Source organism: Caloenas nicobarica, chromosome 6, assembly GCF_036013445.1.
Source record: "Caloenas nicobarica isolate bCalNic1 chromosome 6, bCalNic1.hap1, whole genome shotgun sequence".
NCBI classification, from domain to species: Eukaryota; Metazoa; Chordata; class Aves; order Columbiformes; family Columbidae; genus Caloenas; species Caloenas nicobarica.
This window is the reverse complement of record NC_088250.1, coordinates 1,741,984-1,763,674: the sequence shown is the minus strand read 5'-3', so window position 1 is coordinate 1,763,674 and position 21,691 is coordinate 1,741,984. Positions and strand designations below refer to the sequence as shown.

General features: G+C 47.5%; 2 protein-coding genes across 2 annotated transcripts; one reads left to right on the top strand and one right to left on the bottom strand.

Moving 5' to 3' along the window:
• The first annotated feature begins 258 nt into the window (after positions 1–258).
• Positions 259–1,218, top strand: LOC135990121 (olfactory receptor 14J1-like). Its single transcript, XM_065637545.1, has one exon. It carries the CDS (start codon positions 259–261, stop codon positions 1,216–1,218), a length of 960 nt encoding a protein of 319 aa, XP_065493617.1.
• A 9,066-nt stretch (positions 1,219–10,284) lies between these two features.
• Positions 10,285–11,268, bottom strand: LOC135990120 (olfactory receptor 6E1-like). The gene has a single exon (XM_065637544.1). It carries the CDS (start codon positions 11,266–11,268, stop codon positions 10,285–10,287), a length of 984 nt encoding a protein of 327 aa, XP_065493616.1.
• Positions 11,269–21,691: the final 10,423 nt, after the last annotated feature.

Genomic DNA, 21,691 nt, shown 5'->3' with positions numbered 1-21,691 from the left:
CCGCTGGAGTGACGCCAACTCCATATCGGACATTCAAGATTGGTTTTGTATATTTTGTACATATTCTCTATTTATTAGTAGCATTAGTAAAACCTTTAAAACCCTTCCAACTTGAAGGCTCTCTTCCTTCCTCCTTATCTTCCTTATCATCTTTCCAATCTAAGGAAAGAGTGGCGGGAAGGTGAGGGGGTAACAGAGAGCATCTGCCGCAGTTTATTGTTGCCTTGCATTAAACCGTGACATACCCAGAGGCAGAAAATGTCCAACAGCAGCACCATCACTGAGTTCCTCCTCCTGGCATTCACAGACACATGGGAGCTTCAGCCCTTGCACTTCTGGCTCTTCCTGGGCATCTACTTGGCTGCCCTCCTGGGCAACGACCTCATCATCACCGCCATAGCCTGTGACCAGCACCTCCACATCCCCATGTACTTCTTACTCTTCAATCTTTCTGTTCTTGACCTTGGATCCCTTTCCACCATTCTCCCAAAAACCATGGCCAATTCCCACTGGGACACCAGGGTTATTTCCTATGCAAGATGTGCTGTACAGTTCTTTTTCTGTCTGTTCCTGGTCACAGGAGAATATTCTCTCCTCACCATCATGGCCTATGATCGCTATGTTGCCATCTGCAAACCCCTGCACTATGGGACCCTCCTGGGCAGCAGAGCTTGTGTCCACATGGCAGCAGCTGCCTGGGCCACTGGGTTTCTTCATGCTGTTCTGCGCACAGCCAATACGTTTTCACTGCCCCTGTGCAAGGTCAATGCACTGAATCAGTTCTTCTGTGGACTTCCCCAGATCCTCAAGCTCTCCTGCTCATACTCCTACCTCAGGGATTTTGCACTACTTGTGGTTACTGTCTGTTTATTCTTTGTGTGTTTTGTGTTCATTGTGCTGTCCTATGTGCAGATCTTCAGGGCCATGCTGAGGATCCCCTCTGAGCAGGGATGGCACAAAGCCTTGTTCCACGTGCCTTCCCCACCTGGCTTTGGTCACCTTGTTTGTCAGCACTGGCATATTTACCTGCCTGAAGCCCCCGGCCCTCTGCTCTGCATCCCTGGACCTGGTGGTGTCATTTCTGTACTCGGTGGTGCCTCCAGCAGTGAACCCCTCATCTATAGCATGAGGAACCAGGAGCTCAAGGAGTCGATTAGGAAAGTGATTTCATGGATGTTTGTCAATGTTGACAAAATTTTCATCACTCTCCACAACTGACATTCAGTGAAGCCCAGTGCAGGCCTGTACTCTGTTTATTGTTTTACCCCTTTTTTTTTTTTTTTTTTTTTTTGTTAGCACTACCCATATTGTTATTTATGGTTATTATGTTCCTACATAACTTTGTATTCAGCTCACTGTCCTGAGAAATGAACCCAGTACAAATGTTTTAAAAAACATCGGAAACCTGTATAAGTACTTTTCTAACACTGTGTCAGTGCTGACTCTCTCATAGCATCTCTGTAATAAAATTATATCTCCAGTGTGCAGTTTCTCAAGATTTGGCTGTTCTTCTAAAGCTGATGCCAACAACAGGCCCAGGAATTTCAGCCCAAAAGGACCTGAGTAAAATGCTTGTTGTCACAATGGTAGTTGTTAGGGAACAAGGTTTGGATTTAGGACACACCCCTTGTTGTCTGTTGACAGTGGAGATGGTGAGTGGTCACTGAGATACTCTCAGGCTGCACTGCCCAAATGTGTGATAAGGCAGAGGACATCCTCCAGGAGGTGGAGGATGCCTGAGGTGGAGGATGCCCAAGGTGGAGTCAACCAAAGGGAAAGCACTAAATCCAGGTATCTGCAGGGAAATAAAGATGGAAACAGGCAACTTGACACAGACCAGCTCCAACAGGCAACAACAACTTCACAGCCACCACACCAACAGCAGCGTTTACACAACCATGAGCAACACAACTGACCCTGTCCCGTTCCTCCTCTCAGACTGATCTGGTGTGAAGGTTGCACAAGTGGTCCGTACATCCCAGGCAGAACTTACCTGCCATCTCACACACTCCTGCGGTCCCTCCCCTGTGGACCTGGGCTTTGGGTCTGCCCAGACTGAGAGATATTACTCACTTGGCCATTCCAACCCTGGGTCTCTTCATATCCTGGTGTCCTCCTCTTCCTTGCTAGCTTTAGAATTGACCAAGAAAGTGTGTACATACATTTACACCCAAACACACACATAACAGTGAACCCACTCACACAGCAAATAGCCAGGAAGAGAGTTTAAGAAATGTCATAGTTTTACTCCGGTCATCAGCTCAGGACAACACAGTCTCTCACTCACTCCCCCACAGCAGGATGTAGGGGAAGATTGGAAAAGTAAAAGAAAACTCATGGGTTGAGATAAAGAGAGTTTAATAGGTAAAACAAAAGCTGTGTGTGCAATCGAAGAAAAATAAGGAATTCATCCGCTGCTTTCCGCTGGCTGGTGGGTGTTCAACCATCTCCAGAAAATCAGGGCTCTGTCACACATCGCAGTTACTTGGGAAGACAAACTCCTTCACTCTGACTGTTCTCCCCTTGCTTCTTCTCCCAAATTTTATTGCTGAGCATGACTTCATATGGTACAGAAGATCCCTTTGGTCGTCTGGCGTCAGGTGTCTCAGCTGTGTCTCTTCTCAATTTCTTGGGCACTCCCAGCCTACTCCCACTTCTCAGCATGTGAAGTAGAAAAGACCTTGACTCTGTGCAAGCACTGCTCAGCAATGACTAAAACATTGGCGTGTGATCGACACTGTTTCCATCACATTATGAATTATGAAGATAATTAACTCTACCCAAACAGAAACCAGTATAATAAGCAGGACAGACCACGGTGATCAGGCAGGGGGTTTGGCCAGACCAGCACTGACCAGCCACCTCCACACGGGCAGCTGGTCCCTTGAATCCCTCTCCTCCCCACTTTTTCACAGGCTGCTTCTCCCACGATCCACCTTGATGCCTCCCTTTCTCTGCCCCAATCTCCTCCCCAATTCAGAACCACCATCAGTTACTTTTTCCACAATGGGCTCAGGTTTTCTCCACTTGTACTCAAATTTGATAGTTTGGATGCCATTGCCTAGGTCCTCTGGGACTTCAGTGACATCACTGATGGCTCCCCCAAGCACTGCTGGCCTTGTAAGACTTGACTGCCCAGACAGTCCCCAGCGCTTCCCTCTGTGCAGTTTGGCCAACCTTGTCACATCTGCAATCACCTGTGAGGCCCAGTTGGGACACACACAGCTGCCCATACTTCTGGTCCTTTCTGACACTCTTCTCTGTCACATCCTACAATTTCTCATGCATGTCCCACAGTTTCCCATGGCGTGTACAGGTGTCTTCACCCCAGGGCAGGGCCTGACCAGGGGCTGACTCATCTGTCTGCAGCCTTCCCATCTGGCGTCCTTGACGACCTCATCATACCTGCCTACTCCTGGCCAACAGCATTGCTGTCATGAGGTGACCTCACAAGCAGTAGTCCAGCCGTGTTGGCTTTGCCTCGCTCTACTTCTGTCCACTGCCTGAGCTGGCATCCATTGGGCTTTGTGATGCATGTGAGGATGTCACAATGTCTGCCTGCCTGCCGCAAGTTGGTCAGGTAACTGCAATAGAAATGGCTTCAAAGCCTACCTCCAGTCATGTCATCTTCACCTTCTCCTGCATCTCCTATCTCTCAAGCTCTCAGCACTTTCTAATGCTGTAGGGTTCAGTATGATAGAAATGCAGAGAACCTTTTTTAAAAATGAAAGAATAAGGAAACCAAATGAAAGAGGTAGAGTGAAGGAAATGTCTTATTGCAACTTTAAGCATCAAACGTTGTTGGTTTTGTTATTCTCCTTTCTTTGTTTTGAATACTTTAAATAAGATATCAGTGTTTTCCCGTGAGATCAAAATGAGACTTTTCAGGATGGGCAGCGATGAGACTGTGATGGGAAATCCAAAGGCAATCCAGAGGGACATCAGGGCCTTGGGAAAACTGGTTAAGGGATCCAGAGCACAAGTTGTGTTCTCTTCTGTCCCCCCAGTAGCAGGGAACGATGAGGAAAGATGCAGAATGACCCAGCAGATTGATACGTGACTGAGGGACTGGTGCCACGAGCAGAATTTTGGGGTTTTTGATCATGGGTTGGTTTACATGACACCTGGATGGCTGGTGACAAATGGGACTCACCTGTCTCAAAGGGGGAAAAGGATCCTGGGGCAGGAGTTAGCAGAGCTCATTGAAAGAGCTTTAAACTAGATTTGAAGGGGGAAGGGGAGAAAACCCTGTGGCAGAGGCAAACCCAAGGGTGGGATGCCAGCATTTGAAAGAAGGGGTGCTAGAGAGGCCCTTTGGTCTGCAATCCCAGTGAGGGTAGGGGATGGAGAGCTGTGTAATAGAAGAGATACAAGGGTTATTGATGTTCTAGAAAACATGGAAGCACCTGAGGATGGCTGAAAAGTAATCAGGGCTTCTCGCCAGAAAAAAGCGGCGGGATCAATGGCCCAGCTGAAGTGCATCTATACGAATGCACACAACATGGGCAACAAACAGGAGGAGCTGGATGGCATTGTGCAGCACAAAAACTACAATGTAGTTGCCATCACAGAAACATGGTGGGATGACTCTCATAACCGGAGTGCTCTCACAACTGGATGGCTGTGAACTCTTCAGAAAGGATAGGTGAGGAAGGAGAGGAGGTGGGGTAGCCATGTATGTTAGGGAGTGTGTTGATTGTCTGCAGCTTGATGAAGGTGATGACAGGGTTGTTTATGGGTGAGAACCAATAGGAATGGCAACAAGGCAGATATCCTGGTGGGGCTCTGTTACAGACCACCCAACAAGGACGAAGAGGCAGATGAAATATTCTGCAGGCAGCTGGGAGAAATCTGTCCATCGCTAGACCTTGTTCTTATGGGAGACTTCAGCCTACTAGATATCTGCTGGAAATACAACACAGCAGAGAGGAAGCAGTTCAGGAGACTCCTGGAGTGTGTGGAAGACAACTTAGTGACAGAGCTGGTCAGTGAGCCAAACGTGGGTAACATGTCGGTTGGAGGTTGCCTTGGGGATAGGGATCCTGAAATGATCGAGTTTTCTGTTATTGGAGAATCACAAAATGGTTAGAGTTGGAAAGGACATCTGGAGATCATCTAAGTCCAATTCACCTGCTAAAGCAGGTACACCCAGAGCAGATTGCACGGGAATGTGTTCGGGTGGATCTTGAATGTCTCCAGAGAAGGAGACTCCACACCCTCTCTGGGCAGCCTGTTCCAGTGCTCTGTCACCATCGAAGTAAAGAAGGTTCTCTTCATATTCAAATGGAACCTCCTATGCTTCAGTCTGTGCCCGTTGCCACTCATCCTATCATTGGGCACCACTGAAAGGAGTCTGGTCCCATCTTCTTGATATCCACCCTTGAGATATTTATAAACATTGATGAGATTACATCTCAGCCTTCTCTTCCCCAGACTGAACACACCCAGCTCTCTCAGTCTCTTCCTCATCAGTAAGATGCTCTAGGCTCCTAACCATCTTTGTAGCCCTCCACTGGACTCCCTCTGGTAAATCCTTGTCCTTCTTAAACTGGGGATCACAGAACTGGACACAGTACTCCAGATGCAGCCTCACCAGGGGGAGTAGAGGGGAGAACAACCTCCCTTGACCTGCTGGTCACACTCTTCCCAGTGCACCCCAGGACACGGTTGGCTTCTTGGCCACAAGGGCACATTGTTGACTCATGGTCAACCTGTTGTCCATCAGAACTGCCAAGTCCTTCTCTGCAGTGCTGCTTTCCAGCAGGTCTGCCCCTAAACTGTACTGATGCCTGGGGTTATTCCACCCCAGGTGCAGGACCCTGCCCTTGTCCTTGTGTAGTTAGAAAGGTGGTCAGCAGAACTGCTGCTTTGGACTTCCAAAGGGCAGACTTTGATCTGTTTAGGAGGTTGGCTGTCAGAGTCCCTTGGGAGGCAGTCCTGAAGGACAAAGGAGTCCAGGAAGGCTGCTTGCTATTCAAGAAGGAAATCTTAGAGGCACAGGAGCAGGCTGTCCACGTGTGGCAAAAGACGAGCCAGTGGAGAAGAAGACTGGCCTAGTACAATAGAGAGCTGCGTCTGGAACTTCGGAATAAAAGGAGAATTTATAACCTTTGGAAGGAGGGGCAGGAGACTCAGGAGGACTACAAGGACGCTCTAAAGTTATGCAGGGGGAAAATTAGAAGGGCCAAAACTCAACTAGAGCTGTGCCTGGCTAGTGCCAAAAAAACGAAAATAAATGCTTCTATAAATCCATGAGCAACAAAAGGAGTGCTAAGAAGAATCCCCACCTTCAGGTGGATGAGGGAAGAAAAAAAGTGACAGAGGATGAGGGAAAGGTTGAAGTGCTAAATGCCTTCTTTGCCTCAGTCTTTAATAGTAAGACCAGTTGTGCTCCAGGTACACACCCTCCGAACTGGAAGACAGGGACAGGGAGTAGAATGAAGCTCCAATAATCCAAGGGGAATAGGTGGTGACCTGCTACACTACTTGGACACACACAAGTCTATGGGGCCAGATGGGTACACCGAAGGGTGCTGAGGGAGCTAGCAGACGTGATCACTAAGCCACTTTCCATTGTCTGTCACCAATCTTGGCTAGCTAGGGAGGTCCCATTTGACTGGAAGTTGGCGAATGTGATGCCCAGCTACAAGAAGGGCTAGAAGGAGGATCTGGAAAATGACGGGCCTTTCCCTCGGTGCCAGGGAAGGTCATGGAGCAGATCATCCTGAGTGACATCACGTAGCACATACAAGACAACCAGGTGATCAGGCGCAGTCAACATGGGTTTATGAAAGGCAGGTCCTGCTTGACCAACCTGATCCCATTCCATGACAAGGTGACCCGCTTAGTGGATGAACGAAAGGCTGTGGATGTTGTGTACTTAGACTTCAGTAAAGCCTTTGACACCATTTCCCACAGCATTCTCCTGGAGAAGCTGCAGCTCATGGCCTGGATGGGTGTATCTGTGATGGATAAAGATCTGGCTGGAGGGCCGGGCCCAAAGTGTTCCGATGAATGGAGTCAAAACCAGTTGGCAGCTGGTCACAAGTTTTGTTCCCCAGGGCTCAGTACTGGGGTCAGTTCTGTTTAATCTCTTTATCAAAGAACTGGATGAGGGGATTGGGTGCACCCTTAGTAAGTTTGCAGATGACACCAAGTTGGGTGGGAGTGTTGATCTGCTGAAGGGTACGAAGGCCATACAGAGGGATCTGGACAGTCTGGATCCTAGAACTGAGGCCACTTGTATGAGGCTTAACAAGGCTGAGTGCCAGGTCTTGCACTTGGGTCACGACAACCTTATGAACGCTACAGGCTCGGGGAAGAATGGCTGGAAAGCTGCCTGGCAGAGAGGGATGTGGCAGTGTTGATTGACAGCAGCTGAACATGAGCCAGCATGTGCCCAGGTGGCCAAAATGCCAATGACATCCTGGCTTGTATCAGGAATAGTGTGGCCAGCAGGACTAGAGAATTGATCATCCCCTTGTACTTGGCACTGGTGAGACCGCACCTTGAATCCTGGCATCAGTTTTGGGGCCCTCATGACAAGGAAGACATTGAGGTGCTGGAGAGAGTTCAGAGGAGGGTGACAAGGCTGGTGAAGAGTCTTGAGCACAAGTGTGATGGGGAGCAACTGAGGGACCTTGGAGGGTTCAGCCTGAAGAAAAGGAAGCTGAGGGGAGACCTCCTCACTCTCTACAAGTACCTGAAAGGAGGTCGTAGCATGGAGGGTGTTGCTCTCTTCTTCCAAGTAGCAAGTGATAAGACAAGAGGAAATGGCCTCAAGTTACACCAGGGAAGGTTCAGATTGGATATTAGGAAACATTTCTTCACAGAAAGGGTTATGAAGCAATGGAACAGACTGCCCAGGGAAGTGGTTGACTACCATCCCTGGAGGTGGTGAAAAGACATACAGATGAGGCTTTTAGGGACATGGTTTAGTGCAAGATTTAGGTTATGGTTGGACTCGATGGTCTTAAGGGTCTCTTCCAACCAAAATTATTCTATGATTCTATGAAAAGTCATTTTTGAGATTTTCTTTCTTAGAGGACCATGCAACCTCCCTGAGAGCCACAACTTTTTTGAGAGATGTCACAGGGTGACACCAGCCAGTTCCACCAGTACCTGTCTGCCCCTTCCCACACCAAATGTTTTCTCCATATCCTGACCTTCCAGGTGAGTTTCTGGGACACAGCAAATGCTGCCCAGGTCCTCTGGGCCTGCTCAGAAGAGAACAGCAGGCTAACATAAGCCCGGCTTCCCTGAGGTAGGCATCTGGGAAGAAGAGCTTGAGGATCTGTGGAATTTCACAGAAGAACTGGTCCTGGATGCTGTTTCTGGAAGAGCAGGGGGCTGTGGGGACAGCACACACTGGCTCATGTTTAGCCAGTTGTTGATTAACACCCCCAGATCCTTTTCCGTTGGTCAGATTTCCAGCTGCTCTTCCCTGAGCCTGTAGCGTTGTCTGGGGTTGTTGTGACCCAACTGCAGGAGCCGGCACTTGGCATGAAATTGAACAAGTCCAAGTGCTGGATTGTTCACCTGCAATGGAATAACACTGAGTGCAAGTATAGATTGGGAGAAGAGTGGCTGTAGAGCAGCTCTGCAGAAAGGGATCTGGGGTGATGGTTGGCCGCAGGGTCAATCAGGAGGCAGCACTGTCCCCTGGCAGCCACGATGGTAAATTGCATCCTGGGGTGCATCAAACACAGCATAGCCAGGTGGTCAAAAGAGGTGACTATGCTGCATACTCAGCTTTGGTGCGGCTGAGGGGTGACCTCATTCCTCTACGGATTCGTGAGGAGAGGACGTGGACAGAGAGGTGCTGAGATCGTCTCCCTGGTATCCAGTGATAGGACATGTGCGAATGGTTCAAAGCTCACCCAAGGGATGTTTAGCTTGGATATTAGGAAGCATCTCTTTACCGAGAGGGTGGTTAAACACTGGACCAGGCTTCCTAGAGAGGTGGTCAATGCCCCAAGCCTGTCAGTGTTTAATAGACATTTGGACAATGCCCTTGATAACATGATTTATCTTTTGGTCAGTCGTGAATGGGTCAGGTATTTGAACTAGATGACTGTTGTAGGTCCCTAGCAACTGAGCTATTCCAGTGTAGTCTCGTCTAGTCTATTTTACACATATACCTTTACAGGGTCAATCCTGGGCTCAAACACTCAGTCTTCTCAGTAGCCTCCCCAGAATGCCAGCCTTGCCAGTTGCAGGCACCAGGACACATGAGGCTTGAGGGCCGCAGGCGCATTCCAGATACTGGTACAGACAACCCCAGTCACACACAGGTGCACACACACTCTTATGTTCAGTCACTCTGGTCTCTCAGTTGCTGGCACCAATGACATACAGGCTGTCTGACCCCTTGGTCCTGCTCCAGTTGCTACACTCACACATTCACAAAAAGAAGAGATTTGCTCACATAGCAAAGGCGTAGGAATTAAGTTTAAGGAGAAGACAGGACAGACTGCACTAGTTAGAGTCCTTCCCCAAACTTCCCATGAAAAGTCCTGTGTAATCCAAAACTGCTCTTCCCCTGCATCCCATAATGTGTCCTGCACCCCTAGGCAACAATTCCCTTAGTCCAAATGGTGATCCAGAGAGCTGCTCTCAGTGAATCTGCTTAAAAGCAAAGCTTCACACCTGGACAACAAGGTTGACAGCTCTCCCAGGGCAGCCTTTGGACAAGATGTTTAGTCCTCAGGAGCCTGTAATTCGGGTTCCCACTTGCCATTGAGCCTCTGTGCTCTTGGTTTTGGAGACGGGCTCATGATGAGCTGGTGGCTCCCTAGTGATGGGACTGGAAGTAGCCAGGGCAGGATATTAGCTGACTTACTCCTCCTGCCATTGTTAGTGCCTTCTTTGTGTGTGCAAAGGATTTTCTTATCACTTAACACAATCCAGCGAGATAGAACAAGAGGAAATGTTAACAGGTTGCACCAGGGGAGATTTAGGTTGGATATTAGGACAAGATTATTCATGGAAAGCTTTGTCAGGCATTGGAACAGGCTGCCCAGGGAAGTGGTGGAGTCACCATCCCTGAAGGTGTTTAAAAGACATTTAGATGAGGTTCTTAGGGACATGGTTTAGTGCTGGAGTTAGGTTAGGTTAGGCTATGGTTAGACTCGATGATCCTGAGGGCCTCTTCCAACTGAAATGATTCTATGATCCTATAAATCTCCTGAGGTATCTCTGTCTGGAGATTACATACATATGCATTGGTATTATTTAACATATGATAGCAGATCACTGGAGCTGCTGCCCAGAAATGCCTCGTGATTAGGAGAAAAGCTGTGCTGTTGTACGGGCAATTACTTCATTCAGGGCCAGTATCACAGGCTTGTTTCTAAGACTGTAGATGAATGGATTTAAGAATGGGTACAGGACAGTGTTCAGCAAAGCTACAATTCTGTTGTTCTCCAAGAAAACATCTTCTGAAGGACACACGTAGAGAGTAATGCAGCTCCCATATAGAATTGCCAAGGTGATGAGATGGGAAGAACATGTAGAAAAAGCTTTTTTTCTCCCAGAGGCTGCTGGAAGATGTAGAATACAGAAAAGGATGCACATGTAAAATGCCAGAGTTAAACATAAGGAACCCAGAATGACAAATGAAAAGAAAACAGAGTCTATTTTCCAAAGCAGGCTGATGTCAGAGCAGGACAGTTTGAGTAAGGGAGAGCTGTCACAAAAGAAATGATGGATTTTGTTTGAGCCACAAAAAGTCAGCATATAGGGGAGGACCAGGTGGTAACTCGAGAGTGTGAAGCCTGTGACCCAAGCAGCAAAAATGAGGTGGATGCAGAGCGAAGGCTTCATGATGGCAGCATAACGCAAAGGTTGGCAGATGGCAACATAGCGGTCAAAGGACATGACAACAAGTAGAACAAACTCTGTACAGCCCAGTGCTAAATAGAAATAGGATTGGGCAAAGCAGCTGCTTAGTGAGATTGTTCTCGTGCCAGAACTCAGGATTACAAACAGTTGGATGCTTGTGGAGGATGTAAACCAGATTTCCAGGAAGGCCAGATTGCTGATGAAAAAGTACATGGGGGTTTGTAGGCGGTGATCCACACGCACGAGTAGAATGATGGTAGCGTTCCCCACCACTGTTATCAGGTATATGAGCAGAAAGACCAGAGAGAGAAAATGCTGTAGTCTTTGATCAAGCCCTGAGAAACCCTCTAGGATGAACTCAGTAACTGCGGTTGCATTTTCTGGTCCCATGCTGAATTTCAGTTCGTCCTGCTGAGACAGGAGCATAGCAAAAAGCAAGCGTGATAACTTCACAGCAGGATGAAAGGTTCTACACTTCCTTCTCTGCTTCTTTCCTTTCTTGCCGTCTTCTTATATTACACGAATCCTTCAAGTGTTTCTCACACCCTGATTTTTTCTGTATCACATTTCAGTTAGAGTCCTCAGAAAATTTGCTGTCTTCTTTCTACCTTTTTCAAACATTCATAAAGAATTCTTTCTCCAGACCAGAGGGTTTTAAACAGCCTGTTGCCTACTGCACCCCATTCCTCACAAACTCCAAATTCATGCAGACCTGTTCCAAACATGTCACACGTATGTGCCTAAGTCATCTCTTCCATTGCACAAACACTAAACTATCAAATCAAATCAAAGCAAATCAAAGCAAAGCAAAGAAAGCAAAGCAAAGCAAAGCAAAGCAAAGCAAAGCAAAACAAAGCAAATACGTATGCATGTTGAAAGCTCTTCTTGCTACTTTTCAGTACTTGCCTTTTTGGACCCTGAGTATCTACTGATTTCAGAATAAGCAGTATCAAGCATCTCTTTGGTAATCCTCTGCTTTCTTCCACAGCTTCTTGCTCTCTGTTTCTTTAGGAAAGGGGAAGGGAGGGTGGAATAGGGAACAAGTATAACTTGTCTTCTCTAGTAATCTAAATAATTACTGAAATTTGTTATGGTTCCACACAGTCTTGTCTGACATCCATCTGCACTGAAATGCAGTTGCTTCCAAACAGTTGCTCTTTGCTGTTAGTATGAAATGTCCTGACCTAAACGCAGAGCAAGAGAAGAGTGACTCAAAGAGATTCGTAACTTTTCTTTTGCGTGCCAGTTATAGGTTGGGAGGACCCAGCCTTGAGAGTTTTCTCCTGTCTCCGTTGAATATAGAGGGAGCCTTGGGAAAACAAATTCTCACAGGCACCTGTTGCAAAGTCTCAAATCTCTGATTTCTGAAGTTAGTAAGTCTTTTTAAATCAAACTACACATCTAGCAGAAGGAAGCACAAAAAACCCCACACGTATACAATAAAGACTGGTGTTTTTCCCTTCATCTTTACATTTGTTTTTAAACATAGAAAGGAGTAAAGCAGACAACTCCAAAACCAGGATGATTCAAAATGCAAGGGGAGGAGGGGGAGAGGAAGAGATGGTGGGTTTGAGGTAGTGAAATAAAGCTGTGTTGGTGTGCAACTGGAGCACTTCAGTGATTAGTCCCCTGGATGCTCCAAGGACTTTCCCATCTCATCATCCACAGAGGATGATAAGAGACAGGACACTGGTCTGAGACAATGGATCAAATTGAAACCAAGTGATTGAGTTCAGTCAACCTCCTTCAATATCAACCACCTCCAAAACAAGCAAAAATTAGTCAGCTTCAAAATTAGCTATTGGCCTGAATTATTATGAATTATTCCTACCTCTCCAGGTGGGATTTCAGACAGTCCTGGAGACAGGCAGATCCTGCTGTGCCTGGGCCTTTTTCCTGTGCATGTGTAGCTATTAACATCCTGGGCGAAGAATCTGACTGTGTCAGAGATCCCTATAGCAGTTTCTGCTGCAAAACTGAACAAAATTGAGTAAACATTAATTACTTAAGATGCTTGCGCATGCCAGAGAGGATGTGTAGGACAACAGGCCAGCTGAACACACTCAGCAGAACAGTTGTAAGGGGAGCCTCACTTGATCCAGTCAAAGACACTGTTGCAAAGATCCTTGCAAAGGAGTCTCTTCCAGTCTGTGGTATTCCATAATGCAATTAATCTTTTCCTTGGAGAGCTCTTCAAAGAACAGGTGAGGAAGCATAAAAGAAAGAGGGAAAGAAGTAGAGATATAAAATGTGACAATATAAATTGAGAAAATCCTCTGAGCAGTGTTTTTCAACTCAAACCATTGGTGGGAAACATACTTGGGGAAATGGCTGTATAAAAATATTCGCAGAGAGATACAGTGTTTAATTAACTTGCTGACACTTGCTCATGGTGCTGTCAAAAAACAAAAAAATCCCAAAACCCAAAAAAACAAACTATGAAAAGTTTCATGAAAATTAGTTTAAAAATACTAGCAGTGGTGGAAAAGAAGACTTTTTTAGCTATTCCTTAGAAATCTTTTCTGCAGTGGGCTCAACTATTTCCTAAAATCTATGTTGAGGGCTTGATTCAGTTGTTTGCACAGAGGTGGCCACTGCCTCAAACATACCCTGGGGTAGCTGAAGCGCCATGTGAGACTGGAAAAGTCTCTTAAGACTTATGGAAGCTCTTCTGGAGCATGAGTTGGTAGGCGTGAGCTGAGGTAGGGGACCTTAGGGGTGGTGCAGGGTTGCTGGGTGGGCTGAGCAGGGACCTCAGCAGCACAGCAGCTCATTGTGTCCCTTTGGATGCTGCTGTGAGGTCACTTCTGTCACAGGAACTGACTGACCAGCAGCGGGAAGGCAAATACTCAGAGGTCATGAAGGTCATCAGAGAGATGGTCTGAAAATGATGACAGGTTTGGGAAGGTCAAGGGGAACTGCGACAAGAGAGATTGGAGATTTGGGGGGAAAAAGAATGGTTTGGTCAACAGAGATGAAAGATTTTGAGGGTTTCAGGTGACAGTGATGCTGCTGTGACACTGACTGTGAAAACATTCATGTTAGGCCCTTACCTGGGTTCTAAGCAGTAATCTTAAACTCTAACCTTACCCCTAAATGCTAGTCCTCACTCTGACAGTAATCCACTACTCTAAGCTCTAACCTCAAAATGTACCTCTAAGCCAAATCCCAAACCCATAACCCCTTATTCTTACTCTTATCGTTTTACTCACTTTAATCCTTGCCCTGTATCCCTAGCCTTAAAATACCAGCCTTAACCTTAGCCCTCACCACAACCCTAAAAAAAACCTAACTCACGAAGCTAGCCCATACACTTAACACCAACCACACACCTAAGCAGAACACCAGATGTCTAAATCCTAACCCTGAAGGGTGAGCTCTAATCTCTAATCCCAAAATTGAACACCTAACTCCCATAGATCTCATTCCCATGCTCAACCCCCATCACCGTCAACCCCTCTCCCTACCCTACGCAGCAGTTTGACCCCTTGGGGGCAGAGCAGAGTTATTCTGGAGTAGCCATGGGGCACCTTGCAGGACTGGCATGTAGCTGCTCCTGACAGTCAGAGAAGCTGAAAGACCACAAGCAGGTGCATGGGCTTGGAGGGCAACAATCATTTTACTTTTATCTGCAGCAGGCACATGTCTTTAGTCTTGTCTGAGAAGCTGAAAGGCCAATAGCAGACATGTGGTTTGGAAGATCACAGTGAGGATACTTCTTTCTGGTCAGCTGATAGGCCACAAGCAGGCTGATGGGCAGGGTCGCATACTTTAAGGATGGATTCTGAGATGATGGAGCTTTGCTTGGTAACAGGAAACAACAGAAGAGAGAGAAAAACTGCTGCGAAGTGCTGCTTGGAATGTGGAGACAGGGCATGAGCAGATAAAAATGTCACCTGAAGGCTGCACTGTGGTGCAAGAGGTCACCCAGAGGGAGTCTGTGATCAACCCCTGGCTTTGTGTTTCACAGAACAGCCAGGGAGGGTGCAGACACATCAGTGAAGGTACAGAAATGCTGGGGTGAGAGTAGGGTGGGGAAGAGAGATGGATGTCTGCAGCCTGCGGGGAAGACAGGAGTGGGACAGTGTAAGACAGTCTGTGGTGAATATGGCCAAGGGCTCTGGTAGGGCTGGAAGGCACCCACAGAACAGAGATCTTTGTCCACTTGGCCATGGCAGTGTTCTCTGCCACTTAGACCTGTGAGGTTACATGTTGTCCTCATGGAACAAGGGCCTCATTGCCTCATTGCAGCCCCACAGGGAGGTGTCAGGCTGTTGTCTTTCACTCAGCATCACAACCCACATCCCACTGCCTCAGGAAGAGCCACGCATGAGGGACAGGATCTGCCTTCCCAGGGGCTGAGGTGAGGGCTTGGCCTTTCTGCCTCATAAATCAAACCAAAGTTTTTCTCAGCATCAGAATTGTTTGTACATTACCTTTGCCTACCTACCGTCATGGCCTCCAAGTATCTGCTCTAACAAGTCCATAAGGAGAGTTTGTCGGTAATTGCCCTCAGTTGGGCCAATTAACACAGTGAGATACTTTGGCATTTGCTTCTGAGTTTATGTCCTTGAGAGGTTTTTTTCAGTCTCCTCTCAGTATCTGAGGTTCATGGCCTCAGCACCAAATGCACCATGGGGTTCATAAAAGTTGAGAAAGCCCTAAGGATCTGTGTCTCTACCATGATTTTCTTAAAGTCTTCAAGACTTGTACAGTTAATTAGAGAGGTTTTAGGAGTCTAGTTAAAGAGGAAGAGATCTGGGAGCATTTAATAATTTTTATTTTCATATTTAAGGACTTTTTTCATTATTTTTCAGTTTATGGATGAGATGATAGCAGTATTTTCTAATTGATATTGATCCAGAGTGTCTCCTAAGGAGGTCTGGACAGATTGGAAAAGCAGTCCCTTGAGGTCTGACACAGTGTGGGCAACCTTGTTCCTCACCTCCCAACCCCCCCATTTCTGTCACCACACATCTGAGACTTACATCACTTTTTCTTACATCGGACTTCTCCACTGAAGTCCGCAAATGGATGTTAAAGCCCCTTTCCACTAATTTCCACCTGCTCTCCTTAGAGAACTGGCTTGAAACAGGCACAAAAAGGTTTTTATTATTTTTGAACACACAAATTAAAAGGTGGTAAGATTTACCAAAAAGATAAAAAGATGCCTCAGCTCTATGTCCAGTCCAAGCTGGCTCCAATGAGGTCCACCTTCCAGAAGGGAGAACTATACAGGAAATATTTTGGGCAGATAGATAGGAAATTATAAACATAAACACAATTAAAAAGCATGGTGAATTTCATCAGGCCAGAAGGAAATAACTGGAATGTGAGGGAAATGAAACACACAGAGTAAGAGAGAGAGTACTGGTGATGCAAGGACAGGGAAACATCAATATTTCATCTCCTATTGTTAATACACATCCTGAAAAATTCTCAGTTTGAAATTATGGGAAAAGCTCAGACATTTTATTGAACAAATTCAATCATTTAAGTTGATTTAAAGGTGCTCATAATTTTTGAAATTTCTCAGGATTGCAGGCAGAGCTCCACTGTCCAACCATAAGCATAGAACCTGTAGGAGACCAGAGGCCATTGGGAGCTGCAAGTGGAGCCTGGGCAGAGGTGCCCAGGGCATCTGAACTGGTGGAGCCATCAATGATGTCACTGAAGTCCCAGAGGACCTAGGCAATGGCATCCAGACTATCAAATTTGAGTACAAAAGGAGAAAACCTGAGACCATTGTGGAAAAAGTAACTGACGGTGGTTCTGAATTGGGGAGGAGATTGGGGCAGGGAAAGGGAGGCATCAAGGTGGATCATGGAAGAAGCAGCCTGTGGAAAAGTGGGGAGGAGGGGGATTCAAGGGACCAGCTGCCTGTGGGGAGGTGGCTGATCAGTGCTGGTCTGGCCAAACCCCCTGCCTGATCACTGTGGTCTGTCCTGCTTATTATACTGGTTTCAGTTTGGGTAGAGTTAATTATCTTCATAGTCACTTGTATAGGGTTATGTTTTAGATTTGTGATGGAAACAATATTTTAGCCATTGCTGAGCAGTGCTTGCACAGAGTCAAGGCCTTTTCTGCTTCTCGTGCTGCCCCACCAGAGAGTAGGCTGGGGATGCACAAGAAATTGAGAAGAGACACAGTTGGGACAGCTGACCTCAACTGACCAAATGGGTCTTCCATTCCGTATGATGTTGTACTCAGCAATAAATACTGGGAGAAGAGGAAGTGAGGGGGGACATTCGGAGTGATGGCATTTATCTTCCCAAGTAACCATTATGTGTGATAGAGCCTGGCTTTCCTGGAGATGGCTGAACACCTACCTGCCGATGAGAAGCAGCGAACTGATTCCTTATTTTGCTTTGATTACACACAGCATGTGCTCTACCTATTAAACAGTGTTTATCTCAACACAGTTTCCTTTCGTGTTTCTGATCCCCCACCCCATCCTGCTGAGAGGCAGTGAGAGACTGTGTGGTGCTGAGCTGCCTGTCAGAGTTAAACTTCAAAACTAATTAAACTCTGTTCCTGGCTATTTGCTGTGTGAGTGGCCTCACTATTATGTGTGTGTTTGGGTATGAAGGCACATACACTCTTTCCCGGTCAATTCTAAGTGATGATAGCAAGGAGGAGGAGGAAACCAGGATATGGAGAGACCCAGGGTTGGAATGGCCAAGTAAGTAATATCTCTCAGTCTGGGCAGACCCAAAGCCCAGGTCCACACTGGAGGGACCGTAGGAGTGTGTGAGACGGCAGGTAAGTTCTGCCCAGGATGTATGGACCACTTGTGCAAACTTCACACCAGATCAGTCTGAGAGGAAGAACAGGACAGGGTCAGTTGTGTTACTCATGGTTGTGTAAGTGCTGCTGGTGGTGTGGTGGCTGTGAAGGTGCTGTTGCCTGTTGGAGCTGGTCTGTGTCAAGTTGGCTGTGTCCATCTTTGTTTCACAGAATCACAGAATGTTAGGGTTTGGATGGAACCTCAAAAGATCATCTAGTCCAATCCGCCTGCCAGGGCAGGAACACCTCGGTGAGGTTACACAGGAAGGCATCCAGGTGGGTTTTGAATATCTCCAGTGAAGGAGATTCCACAACCTCCCTGGGCAGCCTGTTCCAGTGTTCCATCACTCTCACTGAGAAGAAGTTTATTCTCAAATTTAAGTGGAACCTCTTGTGTTCCAGATTGAACCCATTACGCCTTGTCTTACTGTTGGTTGTCACTGAGAAGAGCCTGGCTCCATCTGCGTGACACCCACCCTTTATATATTTATAAGCATTAATGAGGTCACCCCTCAGTCTCCTCTTCTCCAAGCTAAAGAGACCCAGCTCCCTCAGCTTTTCCTCATAAGGGAGATGCTCCACTCCCTTCAGCATTTTCGTTGCCCTGCGCTGGACTCTCTCCAGCAGTTTCCTGTCCTTCTTGAACTGAGGGGCCCAGAACTGGACACAATATTCCAGATGAGGTCTCACCAGGGCAGAGTAGAGGGGAAGGAGAACCTCTCTCCACCTACTAACCACCGCCCTTCTAATACACCCCAGGATGCCATTGGCCTTCCTGGCCACAAGGGCCCAGTGCTGGCTCATGGTCATCCTGCTGTCCACCAGGACCCCCAGGTCCCTTTCCCCTACACTGCTCTCTAATAGGTCATTCCCCGACCTACACTGGACCCTGGGGTTGTTCCTGCCCACACGTAAGACTCTACATTTTCCCTTGTTATATTGCATTAAATTTTTCCCTGCCCAACTCTCCAGCCTGTCCAGATCTCACTGGATGGCAGCACAGCCTTCTGGTGTGTCAGCCACTCCTCCCAGCTTGGTGTCATCAGCAAACTTGCTGACAGTACACTCAATTCCCTTATCCAAGTCATTGATGAATATATTGAATAATACTGGTCCCAGTACTGACCCTTGAGGGACTCCACTAGATACAGGTCTCCAACCAGACTCTGCCCCATTGACCATGACTCTCTGGCTTCTTTCCTTCAGCCAGTTTGCGGTCCACCTCACTACCTGATCATCCAGTCCACACTTCCTCAGCTTAGCCGTGAGGATGCTGTGGGAGACGGTGTCAAATGCTTTACTGAAGTCAAGGTAGACCACATCCACCGCTCTGCCATCATCAAGCCACCTTGTTATGTCTTCATAAAAGGCTATGAGGTTGGTCAAGCATGACTTCCCCTTGGTGAAGCCATGTTGACTGTCCCTGATGACCCTCTTATCCTTGATATGTCTTAAGATGGCACCAAGGATAAGGTGTTCCATCACTTTCCCAGGGATGGAGGTGAGGCTGACCGGTCTAGAGTTGCCTGGGTCCTCCTTCTTGCCCTTTTTGAAGACCGGAGTGACATTTGCTTTCCTCCAGTCCTCAGGCACCTCTCCCGTTTCCTAAGACTTAGCAAAGATGATGGAGAGCGGTCCAGCAATGCCTTCAGCCAGCTTCCTCAGCAGCCGCAGGTGAATCCCATTTGGACCCATGGATTTATGGATGTCCAGATTGCTTAATTGCTCCCTAACACAGTCCTCATCAACCAAGGCAGACTCCTCCATTGCCCTGCATTCCTCTGGGGCCTCAAGGGTACGGGGCTCCTCAGGACAGCCTCCGGCAGAGTAGACAGAGACAAAGAAGGCATTCAGTAACTCTGCCTTCTCTGTATCTTCTGTCACCAGGGCACCCACCCCATTCATCAGTGGGCCTACATTGCCTCTGGTGTTAGTTTTATCTGCCATGTATTTGAAGAAGTTCTTCCTGTTGTCCTCGACCCCTCTTGCCAGCTTGAACTCTAAGGAGGCCTTAGATTTCCTAGTTGCCTCCCTACATCCTTTAACAACAGCCTTATATTCTTCCCAAGTGGCCAGCCCCTCCTTCCATGATTTGTAAACCCTCCTCTTCCACTTGAGCTTACCCAGCAGTTCCCTGTTTAACCACGCAGGTCTCCTAGCTCCCTTTCTTGACTTCCTACGTGTCGGGATGTTCTGATCTTGAGCTTGGTAGAAGCAGTCCCTGAATGTTAACCAACTATCTTGGGCCCCTTTACCTTCAAGCAGCCTTGCCCACGGGATTTCCCCCAGCAATTGTTTGAAAAGGCCAAAGTTGGCCCTGCTGAAGCCCAGGGTTGCAATTCTGCTTGCTATTCTGCTCCTGCCACATGAGATCCTGAGCTCCACCATTTCATGGTCACTGCACCCAAGGCAGCCCTCCACCTTTACTGCTTCAACCAGACCCTCCTTGTTAGTGAGGACGAGACCCAGCAGAGCACCTCTCCTAGTCGGCTCCTCCACCATTTGCATCAGAAAGTTATCATCAATGCACTGGAGGAACCCCCTAGACTAAGGCTGGCTGGCTGAGTAGTCCTTCCAGCAAACATCAGGGTAGTTAAAATCCCCTATAACAACGAGAGCCTGTGACTGTGAGGCCGCTCTCAGCTGCCCGTAGAAGGCCTCATCAACTTCCTCACTCCGATCTGGTGGCCTGTAATAGACTCCCACGACAGTGTCACCCCTGCCAGCCTGCCCCCTAATTCTCACCCACAGACTCTCAATTCGCTCCTCATCTGCGCCTGGACAGTACTCTATACATTGTAGTTGCTCTGTCACATTAAGAGCAACTCCACCACCACACTTGGCTGGCCTGTCTTGTTTCCCTGCAGATACCTGGATTTAGTGCTTTCCCTTTTGTTGACTCCACCCTGGGTGATCTCTCACTCTGTGGACTCCAATCACTGCCCACCTCAGGCACACGTGGTCCACGTGTATCTCATGGACTCTCTGGGCACCTCCTGATTCCTCCCCTGAAGGATGTCCTCTGCCCCGTCATGCACTGGGACAGTGCAGTCTGACCCTATCTCAATGACCATTCACCATCTCCACTGTCAACAGACAACAAGGGATGTGTCCTAAATCCAACCCTTGTTGTGTAACAGGTGCCAACGTGACAATGAGCTTTTCACTCTTCTTGTTTTGGCGGTGAAATTCCTGGGCTTGTTGTTGATATCAGCTTATGGAACAACAGCCAAATCTAGATGAACTGCAAGGGGGAGATGTCATTTTATTACAGCGAGGCAATGAAAAAGTCAGTTCTGAAACAATGCTAGAAAAAATTTATACAGGTTTCAGGTGTTCAAAAACCATTTGTACTAGGTTCATTTCTCAGGACAGTGAGCTGAATACAAATGCTTATGTAGGAACATCATAACCATAAATAAAAATACAGGTAACGCTAACAAAATAAAAAGGATAAAACAATAGAGTACAGGCCTGATTGGGATACACTAGAAGACATTTGTGTAGAGTCATTGAAAATTTATCAACATCGACAAACATCCATGAAATCCCTTTCCTAATGGATTCCTTGAGCTCCTGGTTCCTCATGCTGTAGATGAGGGGGTTCAATGCTGGAGGCACCACCGAGTACAGAAATGACACCACCAGGTCCAGGGATGCAGAGCAGAGGGCTGGGGGCTTCAGGCAGGTAAATACGCCAGCGCTGACAAACAAGGTGACCAAAGCCAGGTGGGGGAGGCACGTGGAACAAGGCTTTGTGCCATCCCTGCTCAGAGGGGATCCTCAGCACGGCCCTGAAGATCTGCACATAGGATAGCACAATGAACGCAAAACACACGAAGAATAAACAGACAGTAACCACAAGTAGTGCAAAATCCCTGAGGTAGGAGTGTGAGCAGGAGAGCTTGAGGATCTGGGGGATTTCACAGAAGAACTGATTCAGTGCACTGACCTTGCACAGGGGTAGTGAAAATGTATTGTCCATGTGCAGCAGAGCATGGAGAAACCCAATGCCCCAGGCAGCTGCTGCCACGTGGACACAAGCTCTGCTGCCCGGGAGGGA

Coding starts and splice junctions, on each gene's coding strand:
- LOC135990120 (XM_065637544.1), bottom strand. CDS start 11,268: ATGCTCCTGTCTCAGCAGGACGAACTGAAATTCAGCATGGGACCAGAA.
- LOC135990121 (XM_065637545.1), top strand. CDS start 259: ATGTCCAACAGCAGCACCATCACTGAGTTCCTCCTCCTGGCATTCACA.